General features: G+C 52.4%; 5 protein-coding genes across 5 annotated transcripts; 3 read left to right on the forward strand and 2 right to left on the reverse strand.

The window, feature by feature from the left end:
* The first annotated feature begins 1,922 nt into the window (after positions 1–1,922).
* On the forward strand, positions 1,923–3,165 carry BO83DRAFT_377814 (uncharacterized protein). Its single transcript, XM_025531096.1, has 3 exons — positions 1,923–2,174; positions 2,324–2,829; positions 2,922–3,165. Exons 1-3 carry the CDS (start codon positions 2,033–2,035, stop codon positions 2,967–2,969), a joined length of 696 nt encoding a protein of 231 aa, XP_025388864.1. The 5' UTR covers positions 1,923–2,032; the 3' UTR covers positions 2,970–3,165.
* A 98-nt stretch (positions 3,166–3,263) lies between these two features.
* BO83DRAFT_407676 (snoRNA-binding rRNA-processing protein PWP2) lies at positions 3,264–6,437 on the reverse strand. Its single transcript, XM_025533981.1, has 5 exons — positions 6,390–6,437; positions 6,177–6,289; positions 5,613–6,108; positions 5,318–5,565; positions 3,264–5,269 (listed from the first exon to the last, which is right to left on the reverse strand). The coding sequence occupies exons 1-5, from the start codon at positions 6,405–6,407 to the stop codon at positions 3,433–3,435; spliced, it is 2,712 nt and encodes a 903-aa protein (XP_025388865.1). The 5' UTR covers positions 6,408–6,437; the 3' UTR covers positions 3,264–3,432.
* A 305-nt stretch (positions 6,438–6,742) lies between these two features.
* On the forward strand, positions 6,743–8,815 carry aspC (septin CDC12). The gene is made up of 7 exons (XM_025531097.1): positions 6,743–7,025; positions 7,096–7,109; positions 7,171–7,213; positions 7,272–7,434; positions 7,501–7,811; positions 7,875–8,383; positions 8,436–8,815. Exons 1-7 carry the CDS (start codon positions 6,984–6,986, stop codon positions 8,503–8,505), a joined length of 1,152 nt encoding a protein of 383 aa, XP_025388866.1. The 5' UTR covers positions 6,743–6,983; the 3' UTR covers positions 8,506–8,815.
* A 194-nt stretch (positions 8,816–9,009) lies between these two features.
* Positions 9,010–10,888, forward strand: BO83DRAFT_377818 (WD40 repeat domain-containing protein). Its single transcript, XM_025531098.1, has 4 exons — positions 9,010–9,172; positions 9,232–9,570; positions 9,639–10,238; positions 10,413–10,888. The coding sequence occupies exons 1-4, from the start codon at positions 9,115–9,117 to the stop codon at positions 10,433–10,435; spliced, it is 1,020 nt and encodes a 339-aa protein (XP_025388867.1). The 5' UTR covers positions 9,010–9,114; the 3' UTR covers positions 10,436–10,888.
* A 1,274-nt stretch (positions 10,889–12,162) lies between these two features.
* Positions 12,163–13,637, reverse strand: BO83DRAFT_311025 (ACT domain-containing protein; the record flags this gene model as incomplete). Its single annotated transcript, XM_025527457.1, has 2 exons — positions 12,163–13,141; positions 13,195–13,637. 2 exons carry the CDS (start codon positions 13,635–13,637, stop codon positions 12,163–12,165), a joined length of 1,422 nt encoding a protein of 473 aa, XP_025388868.1.
* Positions 13,638–16,431: the final 2,794 nt, after the last annotated feature.

Consider the following 16,431-nt stretch of genomic DNA (forward strand, 5'->3'; position numbering starts at 1 on the left):
ACGCCATTGCTCGTAGCTTGCGGCTCAATCCCTTGGTTCTAGCCAAGATCACCTCGTCGTTTTCCGTTGACGTCGAAGGGCAGCGTGTCAATCTGGGTCTCAATTTGAAGTTCGAGGCCCGGAAGCAGAAGGTTCTCGGCTATTCTCGCCGTGGAGACTCTGGCTGGGAATTCAGCCCTAAGGCCGTAGAGCTCCTGCAACAGTATATGATCAAATTCCCCGAATTTATCGCGGGCATTCAGCGCAATCCGCAGAATGATCGGTACACCCCTACGGACTTCTATCCCGAGGAGACTGCCCTCTTGAAGATGAAGGAAATTCGAGACTGGTTGAAGTCAATTGAGGCGAAGAACTTCGAGCGTGTCCCTCTGGATGCGGAACAGCTTGATTCTGACCTCGTGAAGTTGATCGAACAAGATGCCGACCAGCTGCTCCAGAGCATGCCACCCATGGAAGTGAAGGCGGTCCGTGGCCTGCCCCGCAGCGCCCTGCTGCGGCCGTCCGACGTTGAGCAGCGACTTGGAAACCAGACGTTCAAGTTGGGAGATCGGGTCGTGTATGCTCAAGATTCCGGCAAGGTCCCCATCGCCACTCGAGGCACCGTTGTCGGCCTTACCCGGACACCACGGGCCCTTCTCCTTGATGTGGTCTTTGACGTCTCGTTCATGAGCGGTACCACGCTCGGCGACCGCTGCTCTCCGTTCCGAGGCCAGACGGTTCTGGCGTCTTCGGTGCTGAACGTCTCCTACCGGCAGCTGACCGTCAACACACGTGCGTCAAACAGCGCGCAAAAGCAGTCTCAGCAAACGCCCTTGACTGTTGCCGGATATGGTGCTCCGCTTGGGCCCGGTGGGCAGGGACAGCTGAGAGAAGCCCCGGCCCCACCGCCCTTGGGTAATTCCTACCGCGGCGCAGTCTCCGGCATGGGTAATGGTCGCGGACGTGGACGTGGTGCCTCCAATGGCGTAGGTGCTCAAACCACGTTGCCGTTCCGGCCTCAGCCCAACGGAGCATCGCCAGCCGGTGGTCGAGGCCGAGGAGGCATGAATGGAGGCGGCCGTGGTGGGCGTGGAGGACCGGCGCGCACGCGAGGCGGATATGTCGCCGTGGACAACGACCCGGAAGCCGGGGTGCTCAACCATAATCCGAACTTCCGGCCCAAGAACTATTCGCAAGTGCCACCACCGCAGAGCATCTCTGGACGAGGCCGTGGTCGTGGTAACAACATGCGAGGAGACAGGGGAACTGGATTCCGGGGACGCGGTCGCGGTCGCGGAGCGGCGGTTGCCGGAGAGAATTAGAGTTAACTGTGTTATACGATGATGGATTTGGTTGTCCAACCGGGACGTTGGGATATAGGTTGGCTGGGGTATATACAGAGGATGTAGATGATAGGCAACACCACCAGTGACTCGACACCCAAATAACATGATGGACTATGTACCATGATTGGATTGATCAATCCCTACATTGTATGCAGAAAACAGAAAAGGAATAGCAGTAGTGTTAACTAAGCTAAGCATGATTGACCTCATTCCAACAATAATGATCCGGGGAAAGCCAACATTTACTAGATCATCGGAGATGCCCCGACTCTGCGGAAACCCAGCCGGAAAAGTATCCGCACCCTAAGTTACTATATACTTGTAACTCCCATCTGATTCCCCATCTTTCCAACTCTACACTTCAGTCAACCCAAAACAACATACAATGTCCCTCCCCACCTTCGACAACCTAACCCTCGACCCCAACGGCCCCCCAGGAAACGCCTGGGGTCTTTTCGGCCCGGCGAACAACGACCTGGGGATGCTAAATCTACTAACCCCGGAAACCGTTCGACAAGCCGCAACCGAGGAAATCCGCGACGGAGTGCGCATTTCCCTGGATCTGCCACTCAACCGTGTGCGACATTCCAGCTTTGGTCGGAAACCGTTCGTTCAGGAACTGATCAATAAGGCCCCGCGGTTCGTGAATGATGATGTGTTGACGTTCAATACCCAGACGAGTACCCAGTGGGATGGGTTTCGACATTATGGTACCCTTTCCCCTACTGCGTGACTACTTAAAATTACTAAATCGTGAGTATGAATGTGTAGGAAACCAAACGCACGGATGCTACTTCAACGGCCATTGTTTGGAGGAGTTGAAGTCGTCGGGTGTATTAGGAATTGATGGTGCGTCCTACTATATATATAATACCACCACCACCTACATAACCTACCACCCATATATTTACGCACCACCACCTACATAACCTACCACCCATATATTTACGCACCACCCCAAATCAAAGCAACTAAGTATACTAATATGCAAAAAACAGCATGGGCCAAAAAAGGCGGCATAACCGGCCGAGGCATCCTCCTCGACTACGCGCACTGGGTCAGCACGCACTCCATCCCCCTAACGCCCTTCACAACCAGCAGCATCCCCCTCTCGCATCTCCAATCGCTCATGACCGAATACAACATCCAGCCTCGTCCGGGGGACATCCTCTTCATCCGCACAGGCTTCACAGCCGCTTTCAACGCCCTCACCCCGGCCCAGGAAGAAGAGCTCGGCAACCGCCCCTCGCCTAGCTTCGCGGGCATCGAGAACGGAGAGGCCATGTTGCGCTGGCTATGGGAGAATCAGTTTGCGGCTGTGGCGTCGGATACGCCGAGTTTGGAGCCTGCGCCGATTAAGCATGAGCGCGGGATGACCCTGCATGAGTGGTGTTTGGCTGGGTGGGGGATGCCCATTGGAGAGTATTTTGATTTGGAGGAGTTGGCGACGTATTGTAGGGAGAAGGGGAGGTGGGGGTTCTTTTTGTGTAGTGTGCCGTTGAAGGTGAGTTTATACTATCTGTCTATCTGTTCCCTTTGGTGTGTTGTGTGATGTGGTGTGGTTGGTGGGCTAATTGGGCTGCTTGTATTGTATAGGTTCCTGGGGGTGTGGCTAGTCCGCCTAATGCGGTGGCTATTTTGTGATCCATGTACCTATGAGTGTGGGGAATGGGTTGCTTGAGGTAGAAATGGAATGTTTGGTGTCTGGGATATGAGGAGAACTGCTTGTAGAAGATGGTATATAAGTTCATGTTGTTTGTGACATTTCCTGTTATGTACATGTATGTCCATGGGAGACTCTGCAGCGGTGTAGAGCTGTGATATTGACTTGATATGCGGGATTTACTACTACATAAATGCTAGTAGGCAACCGAACAGAAGATTACTTCTATTATACTCATATATTCAGTATACGGTCAACTAGACCTATAAACACAGCAATACTCCCAACTTTTTGCTGTCCCTCTTTTTTGTATCTCCAGGTATACCACAGATCAAACGCCAGGCGCAAATGCAAAGCAAAGCAGAAAGACGGCTGGGAGAGTGAACACAGAACGAACAGGAAGGTCTAAGATTACAGGGGACAAATACAAACAAACATAACAAATCATTCGAGACCCACCCATTCTCCTTCACCCTCTTCGTTCGAGTCAGCATCGGACATCTTCTCGTCGTCCGCATTCCTCTCGAGAGTGTCACCCAGTGCCCTCATGGCCAGATCAGGCTTCTTGTTTCCGGCAAGGACCGGCCTTGAAAGGAGGTAGTTGAGGTTGTGGATGTTCTTCTCAGTGAGTCGCTTCAAGCTGTTGTTGATCTCGTCGATGGCGCGCTGCACCGCACGGAGCTCGGGCGCGAAGCTGCCCGAATTCTCCTTGAAGTATCGGCCGTGGTTGCTGAAGAGCGCTTCGATCCACAGCAGGTTGAACTCGAGGTGGGGCGTTTCTTCCGCGGCATGAGCCACGAAGCGGAGGAGACGGGGAAGGTAGACTGTAGGCACCGAGCGGACCACATGGGTGATTTCGGAGGGAGGGATGGCTTCGTGGACTGCCCGAATGAGTTTTTGTTCGTTCAGACGGAATGCCATGATGAATGCCTTCAGGAAGGTGTCATCGTCGTTCACTTCGCCCGTTACAGCGGCTCGCTTGGCGCCTTCCAGGGTGGCCAGGATGCTGGACGGCGTGATCGAGATGTCGAGATCGTAGGGATCGAAGACAAGGTCCGAGTCCAAGCTGTAGATCAGTAGTCCTTCGGTGGAAGCTGCACAGAATGCACGGCCGGTAGGCGAGAAGTCGACTGCCGTGACGCGGACCTCGGGACGAGTCGTACGGACTCCGGGGTCGCCACGCTTGGCTCCAGGCAGGTTGCGGTCCACACGTGTCTCGTGGTCGGAGGCTTCACCGGTCTCATCAATAAGGCCGCGCGGGCCAGCTTCGGTCATGTCACGGCTGTTGAGGATCTCCTGGGTTCCATCGAGGGAGGTGTTGACCGACACGGTATACTTCTTCAGCATAGAGCCCGTCGCCACGTCGTACAGGCAGATGTACTTGCTGTTTCCAGCAGCGAGAATACAACTACCGTCTGAGCTGTACCTGATGCAACGGAAGGACTTGGTCCCGGCAGCATTCGCAGCCGTTTGGCGGTCGGTGATCTTGCGTCCACCAGACACATCACGGCGACCATCCACTCCACCGACTTGCACGGCATTCTCCACTGACCAGAAACTCAGTTGTCCGTCCAAGGTGGACGCGGCGACCTGCTTTCCATCAGGTCGGAAAGCCACACTCAGCACATCCGCCTGGAGCTGAAGCGGCTCACTGGTTTGAGTCCGTCCGAAAATGCTCCATACACGCACGGTGCGATCCCAACTGCCGGTCACCAAGTGGCTGCCGTCTGCAGCAAATGCCATGGTAACAATGGGGCCTTCATGACCAGCCAACTGGTCAAGCAGCTGACCAGTCTGTACGGACCAGATATGAATGTCGAAGGAGTCCGGAGAGCCGGCGCAAACCACCTCACCACTGGGGTCGACAGCAAGCGATGAGAAGGACAACCGGGATGGAGCGGTGAATGTGCGGAAGTTTCGATAACGGATGAGATCCCATGCTCTTACGGAGCCGTCCAGGGAGGCTGTGAACAGAACATTTCCTTTCTTCGAGAACTCGCAAGCCGTAACTCCACTCGTGTGTTCCGTGAATGTGACGAGACAGAAACCAGACTTGACGTCCCAGACCTTGATCTTTCCATCATCTGCTGCAGTGACGATTCTTTGTCCGTCGGGGGAGTAGGCCAATGCATTCATGGAGTCAAGGTGGCCTTGCTGCTTCAAGATGTAGGACTCTGACTGCCACTCCCATACCAACAGCTGTCCATGCTGGGAGGAGCCAAACGCCAGCCACTCACCCGACTTGTTTATCGTAACGCAGTCGATGTTGCTCTGGGACACACTAGACGCGAGTCAGCTCTGTAAATCAATATCTAGCCGATGATCATACCTCAGCTGATGGATCTGGTTGAATTCCGGGAGGTCATAGAGCCCGAACAGACCGTTCGAGAACCCCACTACCAGCAAGTTGGTGGGCGCATGGAAGGCGGCACAGTTGACCTTGGCATCATTCTGCATGAAGAAGTCCTTCTTAACAATCCTCCAGCGAGCCTCCGCAATATCATCCATCGTTTCCGGGTCCTTCTTGGTCACATATTCCCATCTGAACAGGGCTCCGTCCGAGCTGACTGTGTAGATCTATTTGCGATTAGCTTCAGCTCAATCACTCCTGCGCGCAGACTTACTGATTCTTGATCAGCGGAGAAGTATGCCGCCTTTACGCCCTGGCGATGACCAGCCAGTGTAGTGGGCTCGAAGCCCTCTTCGGGGTCCATACTCCATACCCGAGCCGTCAAGTCCCTGGAAGCTGTGAGCAAGAAGCGGGAATCGCTGGACCACTCGATGTGCTGGATCACGTCGAAATGACCGGCAAGGTCACGGTGCAAGACGAAGGGGGCAAATTCAAGCTCGCCATTGTTGTCAGTGCCTGGTGTCGTCGGGGTGTTCCAGAACTGCAGGCGTCTCCCCACTCCGACAGCGAAGTGACGACCAGACGGGGAGAATTGAAGCGCGGAGACACGGCCTTTGAAGGAGAAGTGATGAATGACAATTCGGCGAAGGAAGTTGGTCAAGATGGCGCGGCCATTCTCGTCAATGGTCAGGAGGAGGTTGCCGCGAGGTGAGAGAGCAACACGGTCAATGTTGGTGCGATGCGCAAAGGGAAGGGTATAGGAGGTGTTGCTGCGGGGAGGGGCGCATCAGTATACGTTGTCTGTATCTGACAGCATAGGGAGAATTGGTAAACATACTGGACTAGGTCGAATACCGAGACCTGATTGCCCACTGGGGAGATCAAGCAGGTGCCATCGGGCGTAAAGAGCAGATTACCTTTGCGATAGACCGTACCCAGTAGGTTGGAGAACTAGACGAGAGATGTTGTTAGATCATTTTCCAGCACTTGCAGTCCCCCTTTCGCTGCGAGGTCACATTCAACCTAAAGACGCCAAATCGAATGAGCTCACCTTGAAATCTGTCTTCATTGTCGCCAACCGAATCCGTTTGCACGTCAATCAGCAAGCGCTTTTCTCTGCCATCCGGACGATCTTCAAAAAAATCGTCTTGCCAAAAGCGGGCGATAAGAGCCGGGATCAACAGTTGCTCCGGTCCCGAGACGTTAGTCTCCAATAGTGCTAGCGCCATCCGGGGCCATAGCGTCTGCACTAAACCCGATGAGGCAAATAACTATCGTTTCACATATGCCTGAGGCTGCCAGCATCCCCGGGTGGGCTGGTCACGCCGGTTGTGTTTGCAGGTGTTTGCCTGGGGGGGATTCAGGGGCAGCCAAACCGACCAGCCAACCAGCCAAACCAACCCAGTGCAAGAAGAAGAAGGCACGTCCTCCAAGTTCCATCCACGCCAGTCCCTCTTTCCCCTTCACGCCCACCCTCCAACAGGCCATTGCTTCCCTTATCCTCGCCTTGTCTTCTTCCCCATCTCTAGTTGCTTTTCCCTCGTACCGTTGGCCCTTTACCTCCAGGCCAGGGTTGTCGTTTGTCTCTATTTACTCCCGCTGTTTAGCTCTGTTTAATTGAGTTCCAACTCACCCCTTTATCATCATGTCCTCCACCGAGACTGCCTCCCCCATTGGCATTGCCAACGTAAGTAATGGACCAAATTTAACCTCCCAAACAAGATCCGAAATTTCATTCTAACATCGTCTCTCAATAGCTCCCCAACCAGCGGTATGTGTCGCCAGATGCGCGCCAGCTCATGATCATGATATATCCTAACCAATCTATTCAGGCACAAGATTGTCGCCAAGCGGGGTGCGGCCTTCACTATCATGGTTGGTTCATTCGGGATACAGTCGAGGGAAGAATCCCAATTCTCATCAATCTATATAGGTCGCTGGTGAATCCGGCTTGGGAAAGACCACCTTTATCAACACTCTGTTCTCCACCACCATCAAGAACTACGCCGACCACAAGCGCCGTCATCAGAAGCAGGTTGACCGCACCGTCGAAATTGAGATCACCAAGGCTGAGCTGGAAGAGAAGTTCTTCAAAGGTTCATACACACAACACCCTCACCGCTGGACTGGCTGCTAACGCTGTGGGTTGTCTCCCGCTCTAGTCCGCCTGACCGTCATTGATACCCCCGGATTCGGAGACTATGTCAACAACCGTGACTCTTGGCAACCGATCATTGAGTTCCTTGACGACCAGCATGAGTCGTACATGTTGCAAGAGCAGCAGCCTCGCCGTACGGACAAGATCGATATGCGTGTCCATGCCTGCCTGTACTTCATCCGCCCCACCGGACACACCCTGAAGCCCCTCGACATTGAGGTCATGAAGCGCTTGAGCTCTCGTGTCAACCTTATCCCCGTCGTTGCCAAGGCGGATACCCTCAGCCCCTCGGACCTGGCCGTTTACAAGCAGAGAGTGAGCCACTCAGCCATTGTCCCGTGCTGAAGAATGGAAGTTAACCACAGGTGATCCTATCAGATTCGTGCTGTCATCGAGGCCCAGGGCATCAAGATCTACACCCCTCCCGTCGAGGAGGACGATGAGCATGCCGCCGCTCACGCGCGCACCCTCACGGCTGCCATGCCTTTCGCTGTTATCGGATCCGAGAAGGACGTCAAGACTACCGACAACCGGGTGGTTAAGGGTCGTCAATACGCTTGGGGTGTTGCCGAAGTTGAGAACGAGGATCACTGCGATTTCAAGAAGCTCCGCTCAATTTTGATCCGCACCCACATGCTTGATCTCATCCACACTACCGAAGAGCAGCACTACGAGGCCTACCGCGCACAGCAGATGGAAACCCGCAAATTCGGCGAGGCCCGCCCCAGGAAGCTGGACAACCCCAAGTTCAAGGAAGAAGAGGAGAACCTGCGCAAGCGTTTCACCGAGCAAGTCAAGGTCGAGGAGCAGCGGTTCCGCCAGTGGGAGCAGAAGCTCATTGCAGAGAGGGATCGCCTCAACAAGGATCTGGAGGCCACCCATGCTGCGTAAGTTTGCCCAAGTTCTCGTTTATAACCGCACGATGCTAACCGCCAACAGGATCAAATCGCTCGAACAGGAAATCGAGGGGCTGCAGGGCTCTTCTACTCGCAGCCATGGACGTCGTTAAGATACCAGAGGACCACCGGACACGACCGTGGGCCTGTAACGGACTGTGGAAAAAGCAGAAGAAGCGTGCTTTCGTCTCGACTAATATCTTTACATCTGACTACCCCTTTAAATGTTTTTCTTTCCTTTTGATTTTCGGATTTTGCGCGCTCAGGGGGGCCATGCAACCTGGGTAGAGATTGAGGCCCAGTGTTGTCTGGTGATTTTGCTCTTCTGATTTGCCTGCTGGTAACTAGCGATGGTTTGACTACATCTTCGATAATAACCCACTTGTACTCCGTAGCATGTCAATACAGATTTAATTATGCGCATGTGCTTGCTGCAGAGAAATAGAAAAAAGAAAAGAAAAGAAAAGAAAAAAAAAATAAAGAAAGTATGAACCGTTGGTTCCCGTTGATCCGCAGGAATGCGGAGTAACTTTGGGCGGATTTGCTTGAAGCTAAAATAAGATGGACCCCGCCGGCGGTGAGCCGCGCCCATCGGTTTTGTCTCCAACTTCCGCATTCCGGCCTTCATGTTGGATGTCAAGCAGTGAACAATCTCCGATCCCGCACAGCTTCACTACGCTTGTTGCTGAGAGCATTCCCTCGGTTCTTCAGAAAGATTGCCAATGCCAGCAATCAAACAGTTCCCCACCCAACTGGCCCACACCCTCAAAACCCACAATGGTAAGCTAGCTCCACGCCTTACGCTCTAGAAGCTCTAGATCCCCTCTGACGTATCTCAGGCCCCGTAAACGCTGTGACTTTCTCCAGCTATCCTGGAACCTATGTCCTCACCGGCTCGACAGATCGTGCTATTCACCTCTCCCGGGCTATTCCCAACAATAACAATGCCTCTGCTGCGGAGACAACGTCCCCAATCCAGAAGTATGAGGCGCACGGGTACTCCGTGTTAGACATTGCCGTCGCAGCAGACAACTCCCGGTTCGCCAGCGTTGGTGGAGACCGCCAGGTCTTTCTGTGGGATGTCGAACAGGGAGGAACAATCAGACGCTGGAGTGGACACAATGCGCGCGTTGAGGCCGTCCAATTCGCAGGCGAAGATGACTCTGTAGTGGTGTCTGGTAAATTCGTCCCAATTCTAATCAACGCTTTTCTTCGCGACCACTGACTGTTTTTGTGTGCGGTTTAGGCAGCGCAGACACAACTATCAACATTTGGGATACCAAGTCCAACTCCTACAAGCCCATCCAGACCCTCACCGAAGCCCGAGATACCGTTTCCTCCTTGCACGTACACATGCCCACATACTCTATCGCAAGCGCAAGCTACGACGGTCGAGTCCGAGTGTACGATATCCGGATGGGACGCACCCTTGTCGATGTTCTCGCACACCCTGTCACTAGTGTTCGCTGCTCTAATGACGGCAATGCTCTTTTAGCATCTACAACAGACGGGCGCATCCGGATGCTGGACCGGAGTGATGGCAAACTCTTAAAGGCGTTTGGCGGCGACGATGTCAGTCCAGGTCAAGGTCATAGCAATGCCACATATCGCAAAAGCGACCTTCGAATTCGCTCTATATTCGCGAAAGCGGACGCCATTGTCCTCAACGGGAGTGCGGCAGATGACTCCGGCAATGGCAATGGTGCTACGCAGGCGTCCGTATTCGCCTGGGATGTGCTCAGTGGAGAAGTGGTCGCGTGTGTTCCAGCCGGACCAGGCGTCAAGGCCGTGAGTGCTGTATCGTGGAATGAAAAAGGAAATTGCTGGGCTGGTGGTTGTTCAGATGGTAGGTCTCAGCTATCAATGTCTATTTTCGTTTGTGCAACCCTCCTCTATCTTTATTTACCACTATTATGCATTTTGTCCTCGTTTTCAAACTCTGCACTGTACCTGTTTTTCACTACGTGGCGCATTGCACGTGGCTAACCATCTGTCCCTCTGCTTACTGGTAACCCATCAGGAACCGTCAAAGTCTACCGCTAAGTTTAGACTGTGTTGTCCGACCCTTGCCCAGCTAGCTAGCCAAGAGCTAGCTAGCTAGATCCCAGCCACTCAACAACTAATCCCGACAAGACAAGACAAGACAATACCCCAGCAACCCAGCCAACCGGTCAACAGGCAAGGTTCCCCGTCAGCAATAATCATCATCAGCCACCAGCGCCTACGCACAGACATTCTCACGGCTCTTGGCTTTGCGCTTCCCTTCCCACCCCTCAATGGCTCGTGTTCCAACCATGACTGGATACCATGCGAACTTAGAAGAAAACGCCACCACCACCACCACCACCACCATCAACAGCACGTGTAGCGTGTAGCGCTTATCAATGCACACAAATGCGAACGGATGTTCTCAGCCTTGTTGCCTGCATTTATCCCCTAACAAGTACCGCTTGCTGGCTACTTGCTTACTTACTCTCCGTTCTTGGCTTCCCTTCCCCCCCCCCCCCCCAAATCTTCTTCCTTCTCGGATATCGCCGGCAAGAAAATAAAGATAGATAGATAGATTGCGTTGCGTCGCCTCGCATTGCATCAGCTGTCGTGATCATCAGATAGGTAGTACGTGCGTGCGTGCGCCCACGCCACTCTACTCCACTCCACTCAACCAGACCAAATGACATAAAAAAAAAAAGAGAGAAGGGAGAATAATAATAAGCACCGACGCTACGATATTTACTCTTCTTATTTTGTCTGCTGAAACAGGGAATAGGTTAGGTTAGGTTAGGTTCCGGTATGGTGTGGTGTGTGGTGTATCGGTGTAAGTAGCGACTACGTATCCATCTTCTCATTGATTGGATCTGTGTGTGTGAGAGGGTGGAGAAACATTGAGCAGGCTGAAGCTTTTACTTTTCCCTTGCAGTTCTGTTATATTGCTCACGAGGCATTTCAGCCTGTGGCGACAGACAGACAGACACAGTGCGGTGGCGGGTATTGTCCGTTGCTCATCGCTCGCTCGCTCAGCCTCGAAGGAGCGCTTGGATTGTCTGAGCGCCTAACTATCCACTGCACGACCCATTGCGGAAGGACGAGTCTACTGAGCGATTTTTGATGACGCGGATATGGGTTGGTTGGGTTGGAAGTAATACAGGATTGAGGCTCTAGAATAGACCCCGACTTGAGGATCAATGTTTTCTCATCGTGAAACTTGGTCTGTGATTCTTCCATACAATTCCCAATCATCCATATGCAGTTTAGACCAGGGAATATAGATCGTCAGCCATGCTAGATACAAATCACGTATATCCGCCCTAAAGTAATTCGAGGATCAAACCCGGGTCGAATGAACCCAAATAGACAACTCCGACCTCGCTTGCTGAATTACTGACAGTATTAGGAAATGTGGAAACATTGTGTTGTGGTTAGAGAAAGTAGAGTTAGAAATTGCATGTCGCAGAAAAAGAAGAAAATGCATATAGTTCGATACATGAAACTTTTTGGTATGTATGCAGCGTAAGCCCGAGCTGCAGTTTGCTAGAAGGGAGTGTAAGCAAGAAAAGGTCAATGCACCCAAGGAAAAATAAGGTCATGCAGCGTTTTTGGTATCCGTTTGAGCATAACTCATTAAGAAGACAAGCAAGAATCGAAATAACATAAGGGAATCGAGCGTGGTTGCTACGCTGAATAACTGAAAATCAAGAAACAAGCAGGGTGAAAAAGAAGAGTAAATGCAAAACAAGTGGATCAGGAAACTTTTTGTTGCAAGCAGTAGGAGTTCAAAGTTCGAGTGCCGTGATTCCTGCATCGGGTTCGTGACTTTCCGCTTCGAGGGCGTCGACGGCACGATGAAGCTCGTGTTCGCCCACAATGATGGAACCCGCCCGCGCAGTGCTAAGAAAGCTGATCTCGACGGCGTCCATGTATGGGTCCATGTCTGGCTGCAGACGATGGGTTCTGTAGCCGGGGCTAGTGCCGAAGGATCTGACAGGTCCACCGGAGCCGTAGCTAGAGGACAGGACATTTTTGAAGGCACTGTCGAAAGAGGTGCCACCGCCGTTCCAAGAATGGGAAAGAATCGTGGATACATCAGTATCCTCATCGCCCCGTGCGTGCGTTGCGTCGGCCAGTCGGCCAGCAACTCCGCACACAATACCCGAAGCTTCCAGCGGAAGCTTACGTAGGTCGAGCATGATGGGAACAAGAACCTCTTCCTTAGATCCCAAAAGAAGACTTGTATCGTCATCCGAGTCAGTGGCCGCTGATGAGTCACTTGAGAAGCGGGGGAGAAGACGCTTTTCCAGCAAGAGTGACGCCGCGGGGTCAGCAGCGGTTAGGGTGAGAGAGAGGAACCGTGGCTTGTCGACGATCAAAGCTGTCGTGAGGGCTTCACGAAGAATGGCAATGGAGCTTGTATCGCTCGTGTAGCGGTGATGCGCGGCGCATTGCACTAGACGCAGGGTTCTGTCAACGGATGGGATAATTTGGTGCTTCCGCAGCGAGCTAAACGTGCGCGTTTGCAGTTCATCCAGCGACGAGGGTGGCGGAGTGGCAGGAGGGGAGCTCAAGCTGCTCGCCGACCGGGACGAGACGGGACTAAAGCAGCTGTTGAACTGGGATTGGTTGTTGTTGACGAAAGCCTCCGTTGACATTTCGAAATGAAAGCCACGCTTCTCCAAGGCTTCAATAACCTGGGTCTTGCTTCGAAGAGGCACGATGATGTAGTCGGAAAAGTACGTGGAGATGAAGAAGATAGAGCTATAGCATGTTAGCCAGAACGTTGCACAAACTCAAGGTCAGCTGCACCATACATTCCTGCCATGGCCAGCGGGCTCGTAAGCTCGAGGACCCGTTGGCCAGCTTCGAGGCCCTCTCCGTACACCTGCATGGCAATAAAATCATCATGGCTGATGGAGAGGCGGCTTTGGCCCGAGGAACTGCTCTGAACGAACTTGTTGACCAGAGGAGCGAAGTACTCATTAGCAAGCTGTCTGGGGCACATGATCGAGCATTCCACAGGGGTGATTGAAAAGTTCAAAAATGCCGGCTGGTGGCGTCTATGCCCCTCTGCGTACCCGTCGTCCTCTTCCATTTGGTTCTCGGAGATAGGAGGCACCTCATGGAAGAGAATCTGCATGATCGGATTCAAAAAGAAGGGATATAGGTCTAAAGGGATATGCACCAGGGCCAGCCTGTCTTCCTGTATTTCAACAACAGTGGTTAGCAAGATTAGTCTACCAGGAGGGGATTCCATGCTGCTCCGCGTAGATTTGGAGGCATCGGTGCAGTGAAGGAGACAGCATGATGGTGATGGTACTTGAAGACTTACCATGAACTGGACCTGGGCAGAGATAAGAGATAATGACTGTTCCATCATGGTTGTCGATATTCAGATGACGTATTTGCATCAGAAGATCGGGATCATGCACAATCAAATGAGTGCGAGTTCAGTGTATGTGACAACAAGTAGTAGTTAAGGTGCTCAAATCAGCTGCCGTCACCGAATTTCCACAAACTCAGGCGACAGAGTGGTTTTAGTGATGCCAGGTGGATACAAGGCCGATCATACGAGAGAAGATAAAAGGAGAAGTCACGATCGGAAATATGATGATGATGATGTGAAAGGCTGGCACCAGGCAATACAGGGTGAGTGAGGCAGGTGAACGGGACCAGTAATGTGTGGCGCAGGGCAACTCGAATCCTCTGGTGACAGCGTGAGTGGTCGGTGGTCTTCTTTATGCTTTTCTTTTCTTTTTGCGCTTGAGGGTTCTGGATGGCAGACAGCTTGCTTTCATTGTTTTCCAAACCCCCTTGGTTACGCCATTGTTTGAGAGAATGATATCAATGAGAGCCAGCACGCAAGAAGGGAGGAAGATCTAATCAGAGGGAGGTGGTGCGGGATAGACGCAACACGGGGGATCGGATAGAGCAGGGAAAGTGGATGATGGGTTGATGACTGAATAAGACAGAATAAGAAGGTAGTGAGTTCTGGAGAGTAGGTGGAAGGGAAGTTGAAGTTGTCGTGGTGGTTGATTCTCGAGAGGGGAGAAGAAGAGAGCAGGTGACTTTGAGCTTCTGGTGAGTCTTCTTCCTGCACTTCCTCTTTCTCTTTCTCTCCTCCTCACTTCTAATTCCTCGGCAACTCTTGAAATTCCCCTTTTCTTTCCTGTCTCACTTTCTCTCAATCCTTTTGCTTCAGACTGGTTCAATTACCTGTCTGTCTCCAGTTGACTTTGAAATTGTTACACTTCAACCGCCACACCGGAGATCCGCTGAAAGACCCGGCGGAGTCAGCCTGCCCAAGGTACGACACCGGGGGGACCAAAAAAAAGAAAAAATAAAGAGCTAAGGCAGACTTGACAGATGAGGGGAAGGAGAAGGAAAAGAAAATAGAAAAAAAAATTAGAAGCAATCTGTTTGAGCACTGACTGATTGGCGGTTTAGGCACGTCGTCTGCTTCTTTTGCGCGCCGCCAGAATGACTCCCTCTTATCCAGACTTTAAAAGCAAAAGATCAGACGAACCTTTTACCTAATAACCCCATCCGTGGGAACACACCCAAATCAACGTCTCGGCTTTATCTCCAGCTCCACCGACCCAGCACCTTATCAGCAGCACCAGCAAATCCCCTCGATCGCCACCCCGCGCTAGGCGCCGGTACCGACGTTGCCCTGTGCTCTCCGGTGCATCATTCAGGCGCACGGATCGAGCATTAATCTAATGGCTGATGTCTGGCGGGAGCAGGATTCGACGGTCAGAGCGAGGCAGGATTTCCTCTGCTGCTGCTCATCGGCTCCCCGCACTTTCCAGGGGCAAGGATGTTGTGCGATGAACGTGTGGGAGTGTAAGCTAGTCAGGCACCACGGTCGCTCCAGTTCCATCCATCCGGTCACACAGATGATCCTGCATTGCATTCTGAGAAGCACAACCATGAAGTTCGTAGATGAGGCACTAGTCAGCAATTTACTACTACAAAGTATTAGACTAAGGGGAAGGTCGGAATGGGCTCATGGACTCGTTATCGCTTCCACCAGGCGCCAGCACCAGCACCATCAGCAAACACGGTTACGGTGTACTCTAACAGTGGATCTTGTTCCATTCCGGCATGACCAACGGAACAATGGCTATGGATACAACTGAACTGACGGGCCCCCTAGGGCATAATTTCAGGTGCTATTGCAGCGAACTTACCATCAAAAATTTGAGCCATTCAGAACCCTGGTAATGGCAACCCAAGGATGAGACTTTCCTCATTTTCATAACTTTCTATCCTCAAGACACGACACGATCCTCCCATTCCCAGCCCGGACTGAAATCAAGCCCATGCAACCCACCACTTACATCCCGACCTTCAACCACTCTTTCTTATCTTGGACCCTCGGATCAAACCTACCGACCCCCCTCCCTATCGTTCATCACCACAACTCTCTCCCAGCCAGCCAGCCAGCCAGCCAGCCAGCCAGCAGCGTCTCTCCTCCGATGCGCTTGGAGCGCTACCACTAAGAAACCAACCCGATCGTCAGTATCCCCTCCTTCTCAGCAGCAACAAAGTTCCGAAGGTGGCCATCAATCTCAAACAAGATGACTCGCAACTGCGCGGGTCATTGGCTCTCGTTATCTGCTCGATTAGATCAACGCTCCCCAGCCCTCCTGTACGTCGTCGATTTGGGATGTCCACCATCCAATCAGTGTGATTATCCGGCTGATCGACCCGACATCTTGTGGTCTGATGTCTGCATGCATGCATACAGTGAGAGTATTATACAATTGTAGTTGTGGCCTGAGTACTCCGTGAATCAGTCATTTAATCAGCTCAGCCACTATTCCTCTCTCTAATGACTATGATTCGTCTACTTTTGCATCAAATCACTGACTGGATGAGGTAAATCTCATTGTACACAACAACACAGTAGCAGGCAGACATCATACTCCAGGCTAGGTAGTAACAGTACCAGAATAGATCCTCTCATCACACGCAACAACAACAACCACCACCACCACCACCACCACCACCACCACCATCACCAGCCACTTCTAGCCACATTTCAC

The sequence above is a fragment of the Aspergillus eucalypticola genome, assembly GCF_003184535.1.
Source record: "Aspergillus eucalypticola CBS 122712 chromosome Unknown BO83scaffold_10, whole genome shotgun sequence".
Classification (NCBI taxonomy): Eukaryota; Fungi; Ascomycota; class Eurotiomycetes; order Eurotiales; family Aspergillaceae; genus Aspergillus; species Aspergillus eucalypticola.